The sequence below is a fragment of the Phyllostomus hastatus genome, unplaced genomic scaffold (genome assembly GCF_019186645.2).
Source record: "Phyllostomus hastatus isolate PE091 unplaced genomic scaffold, TTU_PhHast_1.1 phas_contig_38, whole genome shotgun sequence".
Taxonomy (NCBI): Eukaryota; Metazoa; Chordata; class Mammalia; order Chiroptera; family Phyllostomidae; genus Phyllostomus; species Phyllostomus hastatus.
This window is the reverse complement of record NW_025333869.1, coordinates 21,960,240-21,984,607: the sequence shown is the minus strand read 5'-3', so window position 1 is coordinate 21,984,607 and position 24,368 is coordinate 21,960,240. Positions and strand designations below refer to the sequence as shown.

The following is a 24,368-nucleotide window of genomic DNA, read 5'->3' as shown; positions in this document are numbered from 1 at the left end:
CTGATCTTTCTCCCTTTTTGGTCACTTTGTTCACAGGTCAATACTTCTGCGAAGGCTCTGTAGCCTGATGGGCACTGTGTTCTTGCTTCGCTGCTTTACCATGTTTGTGACCTCTCTCTCCGTGCCAGGACAACACCTGCAGTGCACTGGAAAGGTACCCTGCTGCCTTCTTATCGTTCTTTCCTCTTGCTCTCGGTGGTTTGATGGCACCACGTATGCAGCAGGGCTAAGATTTCGCTTTTATTATTAAAATGTGCTGTCTAGTATTTTCAGTATCTGTAATGAACCTCTAGAAATATTAACTTTGGTAAAAACGTTAAGCCAGAATCTACCTCACTTGATCCATTGATGTGCTATTAAGCTATAGAAAAAAACGTTTCTTTGCATTAACCATTTTCTCTTTCTTACTATCTTCAGCATCCTTGGTTCTTCATATCATATGATTGGTCCCCTCACTGTCCTCATCAGTCCTTTTTTAAAAGTGTTGCAGTTTGATTACATTACATTTAAAATATAGTACCCACTACTCTAAACTTTACTCTTTCTGAGATATACTAAGTAATAGCTGATTTTTTGTTTTTGTTTTATACTTTGTAGTTTGTTTTGGTATACTGTAGACATCTCTTCTGGTTAAATTGAGAGAGAAGAGATTCTGTAGATGGGAATAAAAAACCTGGGTTTTGAATAACTTAAAAAAAAAAAACCTGAAAATCACCTCTACTTTATATGTAAAATTGGCTGTTGTGACTCATTGAGTTTGGACAAAAGAAATTATTATCCTTCTTTTCTAAGAATCCATGCTTTAGCTGTGCTCCCATATATTCAAATGTATATACTAACACCTTTGTTATTTTAATGTTATTTGTAAAGTGTAAAACAAAATTAAGTGTCAGTTCTTCTACTGCAATATAAATAGCTGAAATGCCAACAAGGGAAGATTAAGCGGCCAAAGGAGATCAAGAGCTAAAAATACAGCTCTGAGCTAAAGGGTGACAAACTTTCTCCAGGTATTAGGAGACTGCCCAGTAAGAAAGGTGGAAGTGAAACTGGAAAAGTTGGCATTCATGCTGTCTGTCACTACCAGAACCGATAAGTAGAGGCAAGGACTGAATCCTTTTTATTTTATTTTTTTAAGATTGTATTTATTTATTTTTTAGAGAGAGGGGAAGGGAGGCAGGAAGAGAGGGAGAGAAACAGTGATGTGTGAGAGACATATCGGTCAGTTGCATGCCCTCAACTGGGGACCTGGCTCACAACCTAGACATGTGTCCTGACTGGGAATCAAACCGGTAACCTTTCAGTTCGAGGGTCAGCACTACATCCACTGAGCCACACCAGCCAGGGCCAAGGATGGAATTTTTATGGATGCTTTATTCAGATAGCTGGTGACCTGAGAAGACGGCAGGTTATGTACCCTAAAAGACTATATTACATTTCATCTTAAGTCAACCTTTAAAAAAAAATGATCTTATTTATATTTATAGAGATGGAGAGAGGGCAAGAAAGAAAGGAAGAGAAACATCAATGTGTGAGAGAAATATTAATTGGTTGCCTCTCACATGCTCCCAACTGGGAACCTGGCCTGCAATCCAGGTGTGTGCCCTGATTGGGAATTGAACTGGCAACCTTTTAGTCCATAGGCTGGAGCTCAAGCCAACCTTTTTATAAAGAAAAGAAAAGTGTAGGTAAGGGGCATGGAATTCAAGGAAAAGGTTAATCAGATAAAAGCTGCAGTCCTGGCAATTTTCCTGGCATCCTTTCATCTGTTGACCAGTGACTCTTTATCTGTGTCCTGGGCTGCTGACTTCTTCCCTAGAGCATAATGGCTCAGATACCATCTTAATTGCTTGCAGTCCTCCTGGGCCACAAAGGTCGAATTGCTGGTGGGTCTCCTGGAGTCAGGGTGGGTCCAGTTATACTTTCTAGTTCCTGGAACAATAGCTTTCTACATACATTAATTACTAAGCTCATTAACTATAACTTAAAACTAAAAATTTTCCAACTCGAGTTCCCCCATCATTCCCCCACTGTTAGTTTAAACTATCTTAGTTCTAGGTCAGTTTCATATGGAAGTAATTATTTTGTTATTGAGCCTGTATCTTCGGATTAGAAAGTCTGGTAGAGGGGTTAGGAATATACCTGATTGCAGATCCCCATAAGGGGGCACATTGTGTGTAACAACAAACTATGATACTGAAAAAGATGAAAAGAATGAAGACAACAAATGCCTAAGGCCAGTAATTTTAGGCAGCCAGGAGGTTAGTTTAGACAAATCAATACCAAACAGTCCCTCTCTTTGTTTTATCCTAGACACCACTTCATTTATTTGCTTTACTTTATGCTCTGTGAGCTGTGAATCATCAGTCAGGTTGAAACAGCAGAGTCCTTTAAATTTTTCACATCCATGATTATGTCTGAAAAGGAAGTAGTCTGTAGCTGTACAGTTTTCTAATACGCTTATCTAACTTGTTCTAGTTCTTGACTGATGGCACTCAAGACTGAGAGGTGGCATTCAAGGCTTTTACCATAGCTTAGGCTAATTGACTTATTCCTACATTCAAAAAAGGTTACCATCAAAGGCATTGCAAATACAGTCAAAGATACATTCAGAGGGGCTAAAAAAGGTGTAAATAAATCATTGTTACAATCAGATGCAAGGAACAGTTCCCATTGAGCCCAGGTGGTATGTGCCTTCTGAGGCCTAAACACTGTCAGTCTTCCTAGAGACCATGGTCCCCTAGAACTGTTTGCTGGAACATAGGAATAAATAGTCCTTCCACATATTAGGAACCATCCTATAGGCAACTGGATGTCACTAAAAGCATAAAATACATTAGTGGTGGTGGTGTGATTCACATTCACGTCTGCTGAAAACATAAAACAGTTTTTAGTACAGTTGACAGAAGTTGCACACTCTTCAGCTAGGGCTACATTAGTAACTTTTTAGGTAAACATTTCCCTGTCCTTTAGAGTTACCACAGGTCCCCAATTCTAAATATTGGAGTAGGTTATGTTCTTATTGATATGCTTAAATAAAGTATAATTTCAATGGCTTTCTAGGGGAGTACAAACACCTAGACATGAAGTGAAAATTTGTTTTGCAAGACAAAAATCAGAGGTGCTTTTTGCTAAATATATCCAAGTATTTTCATCTTGTTTGAAAGGAATAAGTTCTCCATAACATGGGGTTAAGCAAAAAATGAGAAGACTAGAAGTCATTGTTTTCAAAAGATAAATTTCAGATCTTATATGTATTTTTTAAAGATTTTATTTTTTAGAGAGAGGGGGAGGAAGGGAGAAAGAGAGGGAGAGAAATATCAATGTGTGGTTGCCTCTTGCACACCCACTACTGGGGACCTGACTGGCAACCCAGGCATGTGCCCTGACTGGGAATCAAACCGGCAGCCCTTTGGTTTGCAGGCCAGAACTCAATCCACTGAGCCACATGGAGCCTGGGCCAACTTTCAAGTCTTCCTGTGGTTCAGTGGTCTTTGTTCTTCCAGTGCTTTCTTTACTCTGGTGTGATGAATCCAATGTTTTATTCTTGCCAACTTGACCATGGTTGGGGTGGTAAGGAGTGCATTCCAAGGTCTGATCCACTTTTCTTCTAGTTGGCTCTCTGGAGATCCTGTCTTCCAAGTCTTGAGTAGCACCTTATCTTCAGGCTCAAAGGAATGTAGCAGACCTTTGGGGGAGAGGTCTCTGATACAAGCAAGGTCATTAATCACAGCTAAGGTCTGACTTAGATGTTGTACACAGTTCTTTACCTTCACTTCTTGATCTACATATATATGTCCCACCCCAGTGTAGCCTGAAATGGTCTCCCATATACAATTTCATAAGCCCTCAACTGAATCCCACCTCAAGGGACCACCCTAATCCTGAGCAAGACAATAGGTAAAACTTGTTCCCAATGGAGATGAGTTTCTTGACACAGTTTGGCTATATTTTTCTTCAGTTGTGATTCATCTTCTTTCCCATCCCAGAAGCCTCAGGTCTCCATGCTGTGTGAAGTCTACACTTGATTCCTAAAAAGTTACTAATTTCTCATGTAATTTCTGAAACAAAAGCAGGTCCATTATTGCTGTGGATGCTGGGTAGGCCAAAACAAGGAATTATTTCCCTCAATAAGGCTTTCATTACCTCCGAGGATTTCTCAGTTCTAGTAGGATAGCCCTCTACTCATCCTGAAAAGGTGTCAACCAAAACTAACAAGTATTTCCACCATTAGGCCCTTGGCACCTGGGTAAAGTCTATTTGCCAGTCTTCAAATTGGCACTGCCCTTGGTATTTTTTCCCATCTTTCTTTTGATGGCAGTCTGTCTTGGGGTTGTTCTTTTGCCACACAACACATCTAGCAATTACTTTTTGTATGGCTTTAGAAATTCTAGGACCCATGAGTCACGGTTTAATATAGGTAGTTAATGAATCCCTTCCACAGTGAGTGGCTTCATGTAAATGCTTCATGACTGGCTCTACTAAATGTTCAGGAGGCAGTATAATGCCTTTCTTATTTTTTCTCCCCCTATTTTTAGAATCTTCTTCATTAAAACTCCAGCTGTTACCTTTCTCTAAGTCTGCAGTCAAATACTCAGGGTCAAATTGTGACAAGTCTAAGACAGGTACCAAAGACATTATGTGTTCCTTTTTTTTTTAAGGTTTTATTTATTACTTTTAGAGAGAGAAGAAGTAAGGGAGAAAGAAAGGGAGAGAAACATCAGTGTGTGGTTGCCTCTTATGCAACCCCCACCAGGGACCCAGCCTGAAACCCAGGCATGTGCCCTGACTGGGAATTGAACTGGTGACCCTTTGGTTTGCAGGCTGGCACTCAATCCACTATGCCATATCAGCCAGGGCTATAAGTATTCCTTTAACAGCCTCTTTCGCCACTTGATCAGCCAGATTATTTCCTTTAACTATTTCAGTGTCCTCTTTCTGACGCCCAGGGCAGTGCATAACTGCCACCAATACAGGTATCTGAGCAATTTCTGATAATTTTAAATTTTCTGCTACATGATTAATTTCCTTTTTTATTGAGGGCTACTAATCCTCTTTCTTCCAGGTGGAAAACCATGTGCATGCAAAATTAGGAGAGTGTACCTTGGATCGATATACACATTCACTCTCTTTTGGTGTGACAATTCTAGTGCCCTCATCAGTGCAATCAGTTCAGCTTTCTGAGCAGAGGTTCCCCGCAGTAAGGCCTTGACCTCTCCTGTTCCTTTAGGAGTCACAGCTGCATACCCAGCCTCTCTGTTTCCTTTGTCCATATAACCACTTCCATTTATTTGCATATAGAGTCCAGTCTGCCTCTTCTAGAGGATGGTCCTGGAAGTCAATTCTGCTAGAATACACTTCGTCAATTATTTCAGCACAGTCATGCATTAGCATGGCCTTGTCAGGCTCTGGGAGAAGGGAGGCAGGATTTAACTTACAGTTTTGAGGGAGACATTGGGATTGTCAAGAAGAAGGCTCAGTATCTGCCCATTCTTCCAGCAGTGAACCACAAATTTCTTTTTTGCTTCAGCAGGCTCAGCACTTGTGGGGTGCATAAATGGTGATAGGCTGTCACAGGGAAAACATTTCAGCTTCCTGTGAAAGCTCACAGGTAGCTGCCATAGCTCTCAAGCAGGCTGGCCATGCCTGGACAGTATGAACTAGTTTCTTTGACAAGTATGCCATGGGTTGCAGAATGTCACTCAATATTTGGGTGACAACTCCTAGGGCAATGCCCTGCCTTTCATGAACACATAATTAAAAGGGCTTTAGTAGGTTTGGAAGCCCCAAGGCTGGTGCAGAAGCCAAGTGCACCTTCAGGTATTCAAAAGCCTGAATGCACTCCTTTGGGCATCTTAAAGGGTTATCTTATGGTTCTTTCAGAGCTTCATACAATGATTTAGCAATCAGCCCAAAGTTTGGCATCCAAATGCAGCAGTAGCCCACCATTCCCAGGAACCCTTTTAATTGTTCCCCGGTATTGGGAACTCATGTGAATTATGGCTTCTTTTCTGTTTCCAGTAAGACTCCTTTTGTCAGGTTCAAGCAGGAGCCCATAAAACCTTACTGCCTGGTGGCAAATCTGGGCCTTCTGTGCTGATACTTTATTGCCACAAGATGCCAGGTGGTTCAAGGTAGCCATAGTATTAGTTCTAGGAGAGGAAGGCCTTTCTTATCAGGGTCCCATTCCAGCTCACTTAATGGTGTTGCCTTAGTAGGGTCAAGAACCTCATCTGGATTTTCTTGGTGCCGTATCTGAGCCTCTTCATTTGCTTTATCTTACACCAGTCTTTGCTTATCCCTCCATAAGCAAAATATTTAGTAAGACTTGTATGTCTGCCCAGTTGGGATGGTGGGTAGCAAAAACTGACGCAACTAAGTCAGTCATTTTAGTAGGATCATCCCTGTAAGAATGATGTGAGGTTTTCCAGTTTAACAGATCCAAGGTAGAAAACGGAGTATGTGCCCCGTAATATCCAAAGGGCCACTCCCACTGGAGTCTTTGCAAAGGGTATTGCCATGCCCCAGTAGGGGCTTGTCTTCCTCCAAATTTGGTTCCCTGACAGGTTCAGGACAGAGAGACCAGTTCAGGCTCACCTCCTCCAGCTCCCTCTGCTGAGTAAGGAGAACCCCCCTCCACCCAGGGCTGGAAGGGCCATGGGAACCTTGACCATGCTGGTAGCAGCCATAGCACCTAGATCTTCCTGGTCCCTCTCGTCTGAGCTTCTGCCATCTGCTACAGGCAAATTACCTTTTCTCTGAACCATTCATCTATTTCCTTTTAATTCTGCATTTTTATTATGTAAAGTTATAAAAGCTTGTACAGAAGGTATTTCATCCCACTTTCCTGATCTTTGACAAAACAACTCTAATTGCAGTTTGGTGTAGTAATTGAAAGACCCATTCAGCAGCCAGTGCTTTCCTGAGTCTAGATTATACATAAGCCAAGCACTATTACAATAAAAAATCATTTTTTTATAGTCACAGACTTATAAGCATATAGGTCGACCAATCTACCCAAACTCTCCCCAGATAGCTGTTTTCCATGGAGGCTCTTCCCCACTTTCTACCAGAGAGAGCTCTGTAATGTCACTCAAACCAAACCAGAAGGCACCTTAATTCCTGACAACCCATCTAAGACGTGACCTGGGAATGTAACCTTGAACCAGAAGGCACAGCAATTCAACTGAAAAGTGAAGGCGACAGGGAGTGCTGAGAGTCAGAGGGGAGTTCCCAAGTTTAATCACTTAGCAGCTGCCAGGGAGTCTCCAAATCTGCACCTAGGGACCCCCCAGCCCAGGCAGCCAATGGGACTACCTGCCAATTACTGAGACTTACTGTAGAGTCTCAAACTCTTACCAGAGAGGAGTAACCAGAATATGAAACTGGAAAAGTTGGTGTTCACACTGTCCGTGACTCCCAGAACCAGTAAGTAGAGACAAGGACTGAATCTCTACGGGTGCTTTATTCAGATGGCCAGCAATCTGAGAAGATGGCGGGTTGTATACCCTAAAAAACCATCTTACCTTTCATCTCAAATCAACCTTTTTTATAAGGAAAAGAAAAGTGTAGGTAAGGGGCGTGGAATTCAAGGAAAAGGTTAATCAGATAAAAGCTGCAGTCCTGGCAATTTCCTAGCATCCTTTCATCTGTTGACCAGTGACTCTTTATCTGTATCCTGGGCTGCTGACTTCTTCCCTAGAGCACAATGGCTCAGATACCATCTTAATTGCTTGCAGTCCTCCTGGGCCACAAAGGTCGAATTGCTGGTGGGTTTCCTGGAGTCAGGGTGGGTCCAGTTATACATTCCAGTTCCTGGAACAATAGCTTTCTACATGCATTAATTACTAAGCTTATTAACTATAACTGAAAATTAAAAATTTTTGCCCTGACTAGTATGACTCAGTTGGTGTTGTCCCATAAAGTGAAAAGTCACCAGTGACCTTTGAAACCAGTGAAAGTTTGATTCCCAATCAGGACATGCCTGGGTTGCAGGTTTGGTCCCTGGTTGGGGTTTGTACAGAAGGCAACCAACCAGTCATTGTTTCTCTCTCACACTGATGTTTCTCTTATTCTCTTTCTCCCTCCTTTCCCCCCTCTATAAAAATAAATAAATAAAATCTTAAAAAAAACAACTAAAAATTTTCCATCTTTTGAGTTCCCCCATCAGAAGACTTATAAGATATTTAGTATTTAGTGTAAAAGATATATCTTATTTTTAAGGTAAAAGCTGTTCTGGTTTTCAAAAAGGGAAAGTTATTTTTATAATGTTATGTAAGTTCATTACTTTAAAAATTCAAATTTTATAGAAATATATAAATTAGAAAGTAAAGGCTCACATAATTTCTTCTCCTTTCATTTTGCTCCATAAATAATGCTGTTAATAGTCATATGTGTAGTTATACCTGCTGCTTTTAAGTGTGATTACACGTTCAAACAATGGATGCATACTTTTTTTTTTCAAAGGTTGGAAATTTTTTTTTAAGTTTTATTTATTTTTAGAGAGGGAAGGGAGGGAGATAGAGAGAAACATCAATGTGCGGTTGCTGGGGGTCATGGCCTGCAACCCAGGCATGTGCCCTGACTGGGAATCGAACCTGCGATGCTTTGGTTCGCAGCCGTACTCAATCCACTGAGCTACGCCAGCCAGGGCTGGATGCATACTTTTTAAAAAAAAGATGGAATCATATTACATAGTTTTTTAGCTTATATTTTGTTTAACAGTATGTTTACTTTTCTGAAGAAATATGTATAGCTTTATTTCGTCTTTTCAATAGCTGCAGAGTGTTCCATTATGTGATTTAATAGTCTCCAATGTACATTTAGGATGTTTCCAAATCTTATGATTTATAAACAATGCTGTCATAAACATCCTTGTACATTTTTGCTTTCTCACTGTCTAATCATCTCCTTAAGGTAAGTTTTTGGAAGTGGAATTATGAAATCAAAGAACACACCCATTGAGCGGAGAGGGGAGGGAATTTCAGGGGAAGAGGGGAAGGGTCTACAGGAACAAGTATAAAGGATACAGGGACAATAACTGGGGGGGTGGGGAACACTGGGGGGTGGGCTGGGATGGGAGTAAAAGACAGAAAACTGTACTTGAACAACAATTAAAATAAAAAGAAATGTTTAAAAAATGCATTAAAAAAAAGAACACACCCATTAAAAATTGTGATAAGTATTCAAATGCTGCCTAGAGAAGACTGGTTTTCACTATTACCAACACTGTATGTGTGCACGTCGGGTTTTCCGCCCCGTGCCAGCACTGCCTGTTATCAGTCTTTTGAGTCCCTGCCAGCCTTTCTGATTAATGAAAGACAACATCTGAGACTTTTATAGTCTCGTTTTATAGTAAATCTTTAATCTATTGGATTTAGTTTTGTTCTGGTGTGATGTGGGGCTGGAACAGTTTCCCCAAATAGTATGCTAATTGATTAGAAGAGATTGAAAAGAAGGAAAATGTAAGCTTATTACACTGAAAAGAGAACCCTGTAACCAAAGAATTTAATTGTGGGTCAGCCACAAAATATGTGCATAGGGCCACAATGTATGCTACAAAAATAAATGAGATACCATCCTTCTACAGTCCTTTTTCCTTCTCTAATGACTGTTTCTCATTAGCAGTTAGTTATATATGGAGCTTTCTATTCAAATCTGCCCTAAATGCTGTTAATTGCTTTGAATTATAAGATAACCTATTTATTGACCTATATTATTTGCAGCAATCATTAAAAATAGAAAGTGAAAGTGATAATAACTGGCAATCAAATCCCTAACAGTGAACTCCATAGGACATGTTCATTGTAAAAAATTAATTGCTTGAAATCTCATTTCCAGAAGTAGGAGGGTTGGGGACTGAACCAAGAACATGCCTGTTTTTGAAATTAATCAATGGAAAGAAATACTTAAAGCCAATTTTTACATGTTGTCTTATCAAAGTATCTTATTTTTCCTATTGTGTTGTTAGAAGTTTATTTTTCTGGAAGAATATTTGAGATATTTAAGATTGGAAAGTATAGGGAAACTTGAGTAATTAAACAATAATTGCTTCCCTTTTTTTTGACTGGTGGTGTTTCTTATTGGTGGCTGAGACTTCCCTAGCAGTCTGTTCTTCACTACCTGACTTTTCTACTTTCATGAGGGTAACATCTCTAACCATATTCTCATTAGAGGTCATGGAAGAACCAAACTGAGTACTTTAGTACCTTCTTTTCTCTAATAAATTCTTCTTCCTCTCCTGCCCTCAGCTAAAGCAGAAAGGGAAAGCTGGGTAGCGTATAATCAGCAGATGAGGGTTTCCAATGAAATTGTGATATCTAATGAGAATGTTTCGTTAACAAACAAGGGGGTAACCTACTTCACATGCAGCAGAGCCAAACACTGAGTTTTGCAGTGGAGAAATTGAAGCCATGAAGATGAGAAGCTACTGCTTTAATTAAACCTGAACTCCCTAATGGCTTTTGATCAAGATTTTTAAAGGCAGAGATTGAGGGTTAGGAATTTAAGGTATGAGGGTGAGACTGATTGGTTAGTTCTTGTGCAAGCTTCAGTGGTTTTCTTTAGCTGATTAATTTAGTTCCTTACATCATCTTATTTGGTGCCTTTGTCACTGTGATTGGGTGATCTATCTGGTTAAGGAACTAAGATTCTGCAAAATATCTCATAATTGTAAGTCAGTGACATCATTAAAGTAAAAAGCAGAAACTAAACATCTCAGGACCTTGTTTTTGCTTAAGTTACCATTGTTCTGTGCTTAGCTGCTGCATTTTTCTATTATCTCAAGCAAAATGTATTTCAACATTTTTTCTGGAAGTTCCTTTATTGGCAGGCCTTCAGGGCATGACTAACATACTTTAAAATCTTTGACTGTAAGTAACTAACATTTTCTTAAATTTTGACTAAATCCTATGTGACAACAAAAGTGGTCAAAGCATTTAGTTAAAGCCTAAACCTGTCTCTCTAGACTCTGGTGTAATACCTAAACATGTTTACTGTGTGCTGCCTGTTTCAGCTTCTTTCATTTGTTAGCTGTTGCAGAATATCCAAAAAATAAGTTTGGGAAGTGGGCTCCCTAGGCTCATATCCTGGTTATGTTACTAGCTGTGTGCCCTCTCTAAGCCAGTTCCCTGACCCACACAATTGAATTACTTTATAAGATTGTTGTGGAAATTCAATGCAATAATATGTAAAGCACTTAGTAGCATGCCTTCCAACAGTAAATGCACATAAAATTTTAGCAATTTTTTGTATTGTTATTATATGTTAAATGCCTTTGTGTGTGTATGTGACCATTGCTCATACTCTTCCTAAAAATGGATTGCTTTTTTAAGCTTATGTATGGGAGCTGGGATTAGGTTTGGCTGCTAATAACAGGGAATTCAAGATAGCTATGGTTTAATAAACAAACAATAGCTTATTCTTTTATAAGAGAAGTATGAAAGTAGGTACTCCAGGTCAGATATGGTAACTTGAAAGAGTCAACCAAAATTCATGAGTTTTCTGTTTTTCTGCTCTCCTAACACTTGACTTGCATCCTCAAGACCACATTGTGGTCAAAGATGGCTGCTGGGGCTTCAACTCTCACATCTGGTTTGTAGGTTAGAAGAAGGAAAGGTAGAAAAGACTTCCTCTGAGCTGTTGTCTCCTTCTTTTATAAAGTCTTCCCAGAAATCTTTTGCATTGTCTCTAATGTCTTACTGTACAGAACTTAGTCACATAGCCACACCCAGTTACAAGGGATGCTGGGAAATGCAATGTTTTGGTTGAGTTCATTGCCACTTCAAATAAATACCAGTTAGAAAGGGAGGATGGATATTGATTGGTAGCTATTATCTCTGGCATAGCCTATTTCTTATTGGCAAGAACAGCCAAGCAAGTATTACTCTATTATTGGATTAAAAACTTGGAAACATTTTTGTGTAGTAATGACCTTTCTTATTACAAAGAAACTCCTGGTAGAGAAGTTTGAATTACATTGATTTTATTTAATTACCAAACTATTTCTGAGTATAGCCAAGACTTGAGCACTCATTGTAGATATCTGGAGTTAATTAGACTGGGAGTCTGGTTGCTTTTGCTTAGACATTATTTCTAAGTCACCCAGCATTTGAATTTCAATGGAAATAGATGTCCGGAAGCTCTCACCTCCCTAGGCATTTGAACACTAATTCACAACTTTCTTTATAGATATATGGCAGTGTATGGGAGAAACTACGCCGGGCTTTTGCCATTTGGAGTGGCTTTGGTATGACCCTAACCGGTGTTCACACTTGCGGAGATTACATGTTCAGTGGCCACACAGTTGTCCTAACTATGCTGAATTTCTTTGTCACTGAATGTAAGTATCTATTTACTGCTTATATACATATTAGATGACTAGCTGCGGAGGAGGCTGTGGGAAGGATGTCAAGTTCTATGAAGCATGTGTCTGAGAAGCATTGGAAGGAATGTAGTTTTAAAATATTCTTTCTGTTCTTTTCCCAGATACACCAAGGAGCTGGAATTTCTTGCACACTTTATCCTGGGTTCTCAACCTCTTTGGAATCTTCTTCATTTTGGCTGCCCATGAACATTATTCCATTGATGTATTTATTGCCTTTTATATCACAACAAGACTCTTTTTATATTACCATACTCTAGCTAATACCAGAGCATATCAGCAGAGTAGGAGAGCAAGAATTTGGTTTCCTATGTTTTCTTTTTTTGAATGTAATGTTAATGGTACAGTACCTAATGAATATTGTTGGCCATTTTCAAAACCAGCAATAATGAAAAGACTAATTGGATGAAGATTATCTTTGTTATGGGTTCATGATTAAATATACAGTAGTTGTTGAAAGTGAGTAACTTTGCTTTCTCCCCCCTAGGTTGTTCGCGGATGCCTTGCTTTTTGGCTTATATGTTGACAAAGTAAAAGTCCCTATTCTGAGCAAGGCTGTGATTATAGAAAGCAAGAAGGAACAATGAAGAGTCCTTACATATCTGTTTGAATGGAAAACCTAAGTAGATGTTTTTTCCCCTTCTGTTTAGGCAGAAGTAATGTTGTCATTGAAGTCAGGCTGTTAACACTACCTGTTGAGTTTGCTTATTGAATTTAGCAAATCAAGTTAAGCAGTTTTCTGGTTATTTAATTTCCAGTAGGACTGGAAATTTGGGTTTTTTAATTTCCAGTAGGATTCCAGGCAAGAAATAATATTTTTTGAAGTTGTTTATTATCTTCAAAGGAGAAACCCCTACCAAGTGAATAGTACTTGTTCTTTGAATTAATCTGTCTTTTTAACAATGCAACTCTGGAAGGCAATCGGTCTTACTAACATAATTTTTGCCTTCTGACATCTTTAAAAAATTAAAGTATATTGAACATACCAGGATGCCTGAAGCAAGAAGAGAAAGGGGCCATACATGAGGTGACAGAGTCCTGTATATTACTGGCATTTTTCACCAAAGATGCACTGAAAGATGCCCGTATTGTTCTGAGGGTTCTGTACGACTGCACCTTCATGGGGGGAGACGGCCGCATCCATAAATGTAGAACTGCCTGAATTTTAGTGATGGAACAACTTTGTGCTGTAGCCATTAGTTAGATGGCAGCCCGGTTTTGTGCTTTTTAATGATGTTATTTGTTATTTAATGAGAAAAACTGTGGAATGTTTTACCAGATGTTAGATACAGTTCTTATGTCCTTAAGTATGGAGATATGCATGCAAAAAATACTTTTTTCTCTTTGTGAAAAGAAATGTATAGCAGGTTGCAGGCATAGGATAACTTTTTGATTTTTGAATATTCTGATTCTTGGCCATCAGAAGTAAGCAGTCACAGACATATTTGGATATAAAGAGGTTTTATTGTTTTTTAATTTTAAATGTAATTGTGTGCATACATTCTTTCTACTTAGTCTTAATTTGGCAGTCAGGAAACGATATAACTTAGTTGCCATTTACAACACTAGAAATTTAGTACCTCCTGTAATTTGATCTCTAATAATAACTGTCACTTCACTTTTAATGGTTTTATAGAGTAGTTATAACAGTAGGATGGTTGTGGAATTAGAATTTGAAACCCAGATGATGAGCTTAGCCACCTGGAATATTAATTGTGTGGTTTTTACATTCCATTTTAAAACAAGGAGTTAGAAAAGGTGCTGGCATATTGAGGTCTAAAATTAGGCCACTTATCAGGAGCCTGCTCCTTATGTGGGTGAAATATTTTATTTTTGCACTTTGAGTTATATTTCCACTGTTGTATAAGCTATAGAGGAGCCTAAATGGATTGGGCAAGAAAGGAATATTATGCGAACAAATTTTAGCCAGTGCCGAATGACCCCCAGTTTGAGTCCTCTCTGAACATTATTTGTTATTTCTCCATTGAGAAATGGCGCAAGGCAATTCATTTTATTATGCTTTTAAATCTCATACTTCAGAATCTTATAATATCTTAAATTGTTGATTCTATTACATGCTAGAGACAAAATGCCAATATTTCATCTAAGGAAATTGCATAATGATGGAGGAGTTTAATCCTTGATGTCAAAAGATCTGGCACTATCATTTTTTCCAAATGATAATACAGGACCAAATTTAGCTAGGGAGGTCCCTAATGTTGGCTTTTGGGAAAATGTTTTAAAAAAATCTCTCTCTCAAAGTTAAGAATGTTAAGTAGCTGCTTAATGTTATTTTTCCTGCCATCAGCCTTCTTTTTCCTTCATATGGATTCTGTTCTATAGAACAAAATAGAAAAAATAAATTGCAACTAATTTGCAGAGCTATTGACATTGAGAGTGTCTAACAGCAAACTGCAGTGAGGATCATAAAACAACTTCAGAACGTTGCATTTATCAAATCTGTTTTGAGGAAAAGGTATAAGCTAGACCTATAATTTATTGCTATAACTTTTACAAGGCAGTGTTTACATCCATCCATCATCTCCAAGTCTCTTTCTCAAAAAACTTTGAGAGAATTTTTTTGTTTCTTTTTTTCTTAATATGAAACCTGTATTTTGGTTGCTTTCTGTTTATACAGAAATTTCCAGATTTTTGTCTTTGTATTTTTTTTTTTCATTAAAATCTAGACTACAGTGAAAGTACTGTTTACATGTTGGGTGTGAGTGTGACTAGGTAGAAAAGCTATGTGACTTGTACTAGGTTCTTGTACGTTTTTTTTTTACCTTGACTAGGTTCTACAGTTGCAGACTTGTGAGAGAGAGGCTTACATCATTAAACACTGAGACCTCAGTATAGAAGGAACCAAGAAAGATTTTTGTGCCCAGACTGGGAATCAAACTGGCGACCCCTTGGTTTGTAGGCTGGCGCTCAATCCACCGAGCCACACCAGCCAGGTGGAACCAAGAGATCTTGGTTTGAGATACAAACTGGATGTTATATTAAGAGTCTGATGCATTTTCAATGTTTCTGGGTACAACATGGCTGGCTTCCTTTCCTTTCCTCTTTCTCTCCCTCCTTCCTTCTCTCTCTCGCCCTCCTCCCCTCCCTGTCTCTCCTGCCTTCCCTCCCTCCCTTCTCTTTCTTTTTCATTCTTTAAGTCCATTCTGGGCAGTGTTACTGAAAGGAAATTGAAATTTGTGGGGAGCAGGATGTTTTGAAGAGGGCAAGTTTGCTATTACCACCAAGCACTTTAGGAAGAATATTTTTTTGTAATGCTGTAGAATTTTTGACATGCCTATTCTCCTCATAGTTCTCTGTGGCCAGAATTGCTAGGGTAAAAATGCATGTGCTGGGTCAGTGTATTATTAGTATCCTTTTAAATCAGAAAACAATGAGCTTAACCTTAGAATCAGTCCGATACTAAGTATGGACTGTTCACAAGAAAAACCCACTGACAGAGACCTGTTCATAGTGTAACTGATGCTGCCAGTGGTGTTCTTCTCTGCCCCGTATCTGCCTGATTGTTGTTACTTAGAATTCCAAAAAACCCATAATTCATAAATGGAGAACAAAGGAGCCAAATGCTTTCACGGCTGGTATGAAACAGTCTGTTTTGGTGACATCTCTTTGGAAAGGGCTGTTTATATATTCAAAGATATATTCATAACACTAACCTGCTTTGACTGGATTCAACAAAAGGCAGTTTCATCATTAGTTTTATAGTAAACTTTTTTTTAAGGATTCTAATTCCAAAATGTTTGAGAAAATTAACCATAGTCTTGTTTTAAATACTCTGATCTAATAAGTTTAATTCTTTGATAGTCTTTTTGTAGACTTAAGTTATCCCTTACCAAAAGTAATTATAGTAATAGTTCTTTAAGGTATTCAGGCATTAGGACAAGAAAACTCCCTTTAGAATAGTTCAACAGCTTTTTTAAACAGTATGGGTTTCATTTAGATAGTTGTAAAGTCAACAAAGCATGTCAGTTTTGGTGCCAACTTTACTTGGCTTTTAAGACAGTTTGCATTTGTAAAAAGTTTAGCCCAATTACCCCTCTACCTCTATAGAGGAGAATTGTTGGTAACATCAAAAGTCAGGCTGCTTCAGGTGACCAGTGAGAAAGGAAAGAGGTTGAGATTCTTTTTCTCCTCTCTGTCTTTGAATGACTGAAATTACCACGGAAGTAAGTTTGGGTCCCCTTCTCACCTACCCCTCACCACCCAGCAAATGCCACCAATTTCAAGTAACTAAAATGTGGCCTGTTACTTTGCATCAAGATCAATAAAAAATATCTGTGAAATTTATAAGCCATAATTCAGCTACCAGTAAAGTTGGTTTTTAGAATATGTTCCACCCTAAATTAACCAAAGGACTTTTTATTCAGAGTACTCCATGTTTGAGCATAAAGAAGCTTTGTGCCTGATACGGAGAGAGAAGGAGGACTATGTTAATTTCATTGCTATTTCAAGTCTGTTTCAATCTGAACTGCTGGGTTGTCTGAACATAACCAAGCAGTGTTATCAGTAATGTCATCTTAAAAATGCTTAATCTTAATAATTTTTTATTCAGAGAATCTGTGGATTGTTAGGACAATTGAAGTAGTTCTGATATCAAACAAAAAGTAAGTGGAAACTGGTACATAATGAGGGAAGCAAAATTAGTTTGAATTAAAGTGGGCATGTTTTGTTTCAAGAATTCTACCTAATTGTCACCCTTTCCACAGAGAAACTAGTATTACTTGAAGATGTGAAAGTTCCTGTGGTAGCCATACCTTAAAGCACAGTATTGTATATAAGTAAATATCTTGATTCTAAATTAAACTCAGATTTAACTAATATATATTATTTTATATCTTTGTTGTATTAAAATGTTTTAAGACACTAAAATAAAACATTTGAAAGTTTGATTACTGTCTCTTATTTGTCTCTGTATTATTAATGCAGCAAGCCTGTTTTTTTTTTAATAGTGAATTTATATTTTTGCAAGTGACTGGGCCCTACAACTTTAAATCCTAATATAGCATCTAGTCCCTAGCATTTTCTAAGTCTTAGTTGTCCACTAGATAAGCTGTTTTCCATTTCCCCTTTTCTGTAAACTAGGAGAGAAAAGTAATCTTCCCGAGGGTGTCAGAGGGAGAGAAGGAAAGCAAATAACTACTTATTCCTGGGCACATTAAATTTTGTGTTTGTTTTTATTTAATGTAAATGTAGATTATGTAGGAAGATGCCATCATCTATCAGGTCAGCTTTGGAGATAATGCTGAACAGAAAAAGAAAGGAATCAGTTGTTAGGGGTAGCCCAGTAGCCCAGAATCACAGAGTAGCTGAAACACTAAGCATTGTCACAGGTGCAGGACCTTAATCCACCTGAGCTTAATCCACGATTGAACTTGTCCTCATGATGACTACTAACTGTAGCCTCTCTGGTGCTGGTGCCAGCTGGTCCTCTCTCAGGAACTCTGAAAAAGAGGAGTCCAGAACAGACCGCGAGGCTGTTTGGTGCAATAGAAAATGCACTGGATTGAGACTCTGAGGACCCAGGTATGAGTTACATGTCTGCCACTGAGTAAATTGGGCCATTTCTTCCACCAGACCCACTTAATCTTGTGTGTGAAATGGGGGGGGGGGGGAGTGCCTACCTCATAGGTTGTATTAAGGGCCAAATTATGAAAGTACTGTGTGTAGCCTTACTAGCCCAGTGCCTGGTACATATTGCTGAAATAGTAGTTGAATTTAGGTCAATAAAATAGGGCCTATGTCTCCAGGGAATTAATACTCTAGCCAGGAAGATGACTTAAAAAAAGTAGCTTACAGCATTCACTGGTGGAATAGACCAGTAGTTTTAAAACTGTTTGCCTGTACATCTTCAGGGGTAGGGAAAGAGAATTGGAGCTGGTATCATTTTCTTCCAGAGTTGGTGTTTTACATATTTGGCTTTCCTAAGTAGGCTTTCCCTTTGAGGGAAAAATGGCTGAGGATAAGGGAATGAAATGTTTAAAAACAACTGAGACAATAGATAAATTTATTTTATCTATTGCCAGCTTGAGAAAGGAAGGGCTCACTGGGGACCAAGGGTCCAAAAAGAATTCAGTAAGTCTGTGAAACTTGAACTGAGCCCTCCCTGAAGGGTAGTTCATGAGGACCTCACGAAGAGCTTAGAGAGCTCTAATTGTCATGCAGAACTTTGCATTTATCATGTATGTATTAGGGAACTGTTGGCAGGGTATGTGTTTGATTTTGTTGTAAATGGAGCACTGGGAATGCCTGTTGCCATGGTCTAAATTGTGGAGACAGGCATAGGTAGTTCCGTAAAACAGGAATTAGTAAAGGGCAGAAGTGTAAGTCAAAAGAGAGCGGTGAGGTGAGGGAAAGTGCACAAAGATCCCTGGAGATGAGGGGAAGGCCAGAGACCCCAAGATCAAGGAACCAGGACTGGGCATAGCTTGTATAGGAGGCCTTTGCCCCCAGTCAAAGAAGATCAGACAACAAGTAAATGAGGTGCCAGTTGCTACTCAGTGGTGTAATATGAAGTTAAGATGTATAACATACCTTGCATCCAGAATTGTCTCGTGGTTGTGCACCTAACCCACCTGTTGGAGTGCGGGGCTGCCAGACATGAAGTGGGGTGGGAGCCGGCTCTGGTGGAGGCCTGAGGAGGGTGCTGGGGTCACACAATGCCTCCGAGGAGCTCAGTTACCACCCTCAGCTATAACATTGAACAAGACCAGGCGATAGCTGTAGTAGCATGACATTTTAAATGCCTTACGTTCTCAGCTCACAGGGCTCCCTGGGAGAGCCAGAAATACAAAACCACCATGATCTACCTACCTGTTCATATTCCAGCCTTAAGAGCTCTGGATCCCACTCTTAAGAGAATACCTGTACCTAATGGTTTTTTGATACAGGCTAATCAGCAGCCTTCATCAGTAAGACGTCAAAGTAAATGAAATTTGATCCTATTTTTCCAGAAAGGCTGATTTTGGAGGCTTAACTGGAGAGCATTTTGGCAATAGTGATGCAATTGGAGGGACTTGCATGCGGTTGAAATCTTACATGCAGAAATTTGATGAGCCTAACTGTCCGGGCAAGAGTCTAGGTTTTCCTGACTGTTGATTCCACAGTGGTGCCTGTGAGTCTTACTATCTTTTTAAAAAGTTATTAAGTAAATAATTTATTAACATGGTAACAAACTGTATATACTGAAAACTCTTTTCCTCCTACCCCTGTGCCCCAGCCTTAGTTCTCCATCCAAGAGACAACCATTCAACGGGTATGTTTTTCCAGAGGTCTTCTATGCATATGCAAACAAGTATGGATTTTTAAAATTATTTTTATATACTTTGCAGAATTTATAGCATGCACACACACATATGGTTTGCACCTTGCTTGCTTCACTTAGCATGCCTTCCTTTCCAACAGCATCCCGGAGGTGAGTATGTTGGGTGCACTGCACATGGCAGTGTGGGAGAACACTGCCGTGGGAATCGTAGGGCGTCTCATTTGATACGTGCTGGGAAGGACTATTGTTTACAATTTGGATTTGGATTAGGTAGTTTGGGGAATATTTTTAAGGAAGTGTGAATTTGCTCTGAAATGGATGCTTTCAGATCGCTCGGGCAATTTATGATTGTGTATCTTAATAAATCTTAGCACTAAGGCAGGAGAAATGAATTGAGGCTAATGTTACAATTGATAAAGAAACAGCACTCGCTTGTATTAGCCAGGAGAGAGGCATATTTGGTCATTTTGTGGTTTCAATAATGTTCATGTTTTTGTCTGTGTTCAGAAACTTACCAAGAGAGGGGTGGAGGGAGGAAGACGAGGGCATTGGGGGACAGAGGGTGATGGACAGAGACTTGACTTGGGGTGGCGAACACCCAATACAGTATACAGATGATGTATTTATAGAACCATACACCTGAAACCAATATGATTTTATTAACCATTGTCACCTCAATACATTCCATTTTTAAAACTCATAAAAAATTATTACTGAGCAGTCTTGTTTTTTTGTTGGTGTTTCGTGAATTTTATGTTCAACAGAAAAACAGTAAGGCCCCGCCGTGAGCACCAGGCCCGCCCCTGAGAACACGAAGTCTTAGTGATGGTCCTGGCCAGCTCTCTGAGGCCAAGCTGCTTCCGTCTTCCTCCCGTGATACATGTTAGTGTTCTCTCCATACGAGTACGTAAAGAGTGAGGTTTGCTTCATTCTTTTTAACAACAGCATGATACTCCGTTGCTACTCATTCCCGGAAATTTGGTCATTTAGATTGTTTACTCTTCAAACAATGTTTCAATAAGTATAACGTTACTTTGCATGTGTGCAAGTTTATCTGTGGAATAAATTGCTAAAAGTGAAGTTGTTGGGTCCAAGCTTTTGTGCATTTAAAATTTTGTTAGATATTGTCAGATTGACTTCAATAGAAGTTTTATCAATTTATTCTTCCACTAGCAATGTATGAGTTTTCCTGTTAATCTTCACCATTGCCAACATAAAGTATACTGAATTTTCTAATTTTTGCCAGTCTGATAGGTTATTACATAATATCTTAGTTCCCTTTCTACATAAGTAAGCTGCAGAAGTATTTTTTTAATCCTCACCCAAGGACATGCTTATTGAGTTTAGAGAGAGGGGAAGAGGGGAAAGAGGCAGGGAAAGCAACATTGATTGGTTGCCCCTTGTACATGCTTCAACCATCTTGTTTGTGCCCCAACAGGGACCAAACCCACTAACTAGTTATGTGCCCTGACCGGGAATTGAACCTGCAACCTTTTGAATTACCAGCAACACTCCAACCAAGTGAGCTACACTGGCCAGGGCAAGTAATTTTTTTTTCAATCCCTGTGTGTTTATTTTTCATCCTCACTCAAGGACATGCCCATGACTTTAGAGAAGGAGGAAGGGAGGAAGAGAAACATCAATGTGAGAAACATCAATTGCATCTTCCACTTGCCTGACTGGGGACTGAACCCACAACCCAGGCACACACCTGACCACCTGACGAGAAATTGAACCTCCAACATTTTGGTCCACAAGACAACACTCCAACCAGCAAGTATTTTTAAATTGTAATATATGAACAAATGGTGGAATGGTAACAACTTAATTGGCATGCAAATCTTTCTGGAGGTTTAACTGAATTGTGGACTATATCATACATTTTTTTTAAAACATGGCTAAGATGTTGAATGGGAAAAGGAAGATAATTTAACAGATCAAGGAATGTCTTTTCCATTTTATTTACGGCATAATCTTTAACTTGGCCATTTCTTGCTGTTGGAGAGTAGTAGTTTTTTTTCTTCTAACTCTCTTCCCAGAGGATTTGAAAGAAGCTAAGTCCTGTCTAGTCGAAGGGAGAGCCTGGAGGACTCAGTTGCTCTCACTGTTTAAAATTCTATAAAGCATGTTAATACCAGTTTGCCACCGGTAGCTACTTTGGCTCTGCCCTCACCTGTGAGACATTCCAAGGACCCAAATTTACCTGTCCCAGATTTAGGGCTCCATTGTAGATGTGTAGGACTTGAGGTTTGAAAGATGTTTTGAAGGAATATTTAGCAAACATTTATTGAGCACCTGCTACATGCCAGGCACTATTTAAGCCCTGGTGCGTCTGTGGTAAGCAAAACGAAGCCTCTGCCCTCGGAGGCTTACTTTCTGGACAATAAATATATGAGGAGGAAAAAAGCATCCCTGACAGATCTCAGTTAGTCAGCCTAGTTACAGTGGGGTTCCCCTGCTGCACATAAAGTTTACAGAATATCAACTTCAGATGAAGACTTCAGATGATGGACCATGAAGGACCACCTTCACTCGTGATGAGGCCTGAAGATACTGCAAGGCAAAGATACGCCTACACCCGTCTCTACCAACCAATACCTGTAACCAAGACACTGAATTGCCCCAAATTTCTGAAAACACCCAATCCAGAATAGCACCCCACTTCCCTCTTGAATCCTCTGTAAAAATCACCTAACACAAGCCCAAATCCTGTGCAAGCCCATTTTAACACCCTCATACTGAGATCCCCCACGCTTCTCCTTGGGGTTTAGTTTTTCTTGCTGCAGAAAGTTCAATTTACAAAACTGAGCAATGTGTGCTCCTGATGATCTTTGGCGAGTGGAACTGACTCAAGGTAGCTGTGAGTGCTACCACATGCACACACACACAGATAAAAAGATAGAGAGTGACAGGGAGCACCTGCCACCTGACAGTGCTAGAAGGCCCTCTGGAGAGGTGACATTTGTGCAGAGGCCTGAAGGAAATGAGGAAGGAACCGTGTGGATATCTAGGGGTTGAGGGAATAGCAGTGCAGGCTTGGCATGTTCCACAAGCAATTAGGAGGTGACTTGGGCATAAGTGAGCAAGGGCAAGTGTGATTGGAAGCCAACTCAGGCCTCTGATCATGCAGGCCTCAAAGGTCCTGATAACTAGGTTTTTGGGTCTCAGGAGTCTTGCAGCCTGTCAACTTGTCCTCTCCGGGATCTCTAAGTTCTCATGCAGTGGAAAGCCCAGTCTAGGGTGGAAAAACAACTACATTTTGCTTTAATTGTTATAGGAAGTCAGTGAAGGCTTTTGGTTTTGTGTAGGGGAGTGACATTTCCATCCCACATCTCTACTGTAGCCAGTGTGACACCGTCCTTAGGCTAAGGCAGAGAAGGCCTTATCTCCCCACCTCCTTCTGTGCGGAGCAACTGGCCTGGCCTTGGAGTCTGTTTTCCCTGAAAGTGTGAGCAAGATCTCCTGGGTTCTTATTAGGAGTCTGGAAGAATGAAGGCTGCACAAGGAAATGAAAACTGCAGCAGAGCCAAAGAGAATGTATCATGACCTCAAATGCTGTGGTGGAACGAGGCAGCAGTGGATGTAATAGGAAACAGGATTTTTTTTTTCATAATTTTAATTCACTTGATTAAAATATCCACAGGCTGGCAATGGAGAGTTAGGGAGAGCTGTTTTTGGTTGAAGTTGGCCTTTGCAGATGGGCACCAGCAGAGGGTGCTGTAAACTCCAGCAGCCTGCTTGCTTCTAGTCACCAAGGCACGTCGGAAATTGCTGTCTTGAAAAAAGTAAAGTGCACGCATCAGAATCACCTGGCCTGTTAAAACATAACTCTAGCCCCTACCTGCTGAGTTTGAGTCCATGGATAGGAGGAATTTTTCATTTCTGACAGGCTCCCAGGTGATGCTGATACTCCAGTCAGACTGGTTCTCTATTTGGAGGTGACCAGAACCACCTGAGTTGCCTTTCAACTTGTCTGAGGCACCTTCCCCTAAGACAGGGGTGTCAAACTCATTTTCACTGGGGGCCACATCAGCCTTTCGGTTGCCTTCAAAGGGCCAAAAGTAATTTTCAGGATTGTATAAATGTAACTGCTCCTTAACAGTTAAGCCAGAGCTCAGCACAGCCTCAGGGTAGGAACAAGGTTCTGGGTGGATAAAACAAGGTGGAGGGCGGGATTCAGCCCGAGGGCCTTGCATTTGCCACCTGTGCCCTAGGGGCACTTCAGAATGGGGTGGAGTGAGAACGCAGGGGTTGACGAGCTCCCTGGTTCCCTCCTCGCTTCTCGGGTGGTTGTGAAAGTTCTCTGCATTGAAGCTCTGTGCAAATGACTGCCTAAGCCTTGTGCTTAGCTTTTTTATCCTCCATTTCATCTTTTAATTTTGGTTTCCAACTGTACATTACTAGTATACTGAAATACATTGATTTTTGAATGTTGACCTTTTATCCTGTGACATTGCCAAACTCATGTATTCATTCTAGAAGTTCTTTTGTAGATTCCTTAGGATTTTTTTAGTTGTAGGCAATCTTGTTCACCATCTGTGAATAAGGACAATTTTATCCTCCCCCCCACTCCACCTTGAACTCTTGTTTCTCTGGTGACTAGTACTAGATCTGCTGACTGTATTCTGTAAAGATATTCAGGAGCTGATAACACACCAATTCACACAGCACTTGATGGCATTCTGAACCCTAGTGATCACCAAGAACACT

General features: G+C 39.8%; 1 protein-coding gene across 2 annotated transcripts in view; it reads left to right on the top strand.

Moving 5' to 3' along the window:
- The window catches only part of SAMD8 (sterile alpha motif domain containing 8), a 65,904-nt gene extending 48,649 nt beyond the window's left edge, over positions 1-17,255 (top strand). For both annotated transcript variants that reach the window (XM_045842151.1, XM_045842153.1), the window contains exons 4-6: positions 37-154; positions 12,187-12,337; positions 12,484-17,255. In XM_045842151.1, the coding sequence (XP_045698107.1) occupies positions 37-154; positions 12,187-12,337; positions 12,484-12,788 (574 nt within the window). In that variant the 3' untranslated portion in view covers positions 12,789-17,255. The remainder of the gene's footprint in view (positions 1-36; positions 155-12,186; positions 12,338-12,483) is intronic.
- The last annotated feature ends 7,113 nt before the right edge of the window (positions 17,256-24,368 follow it).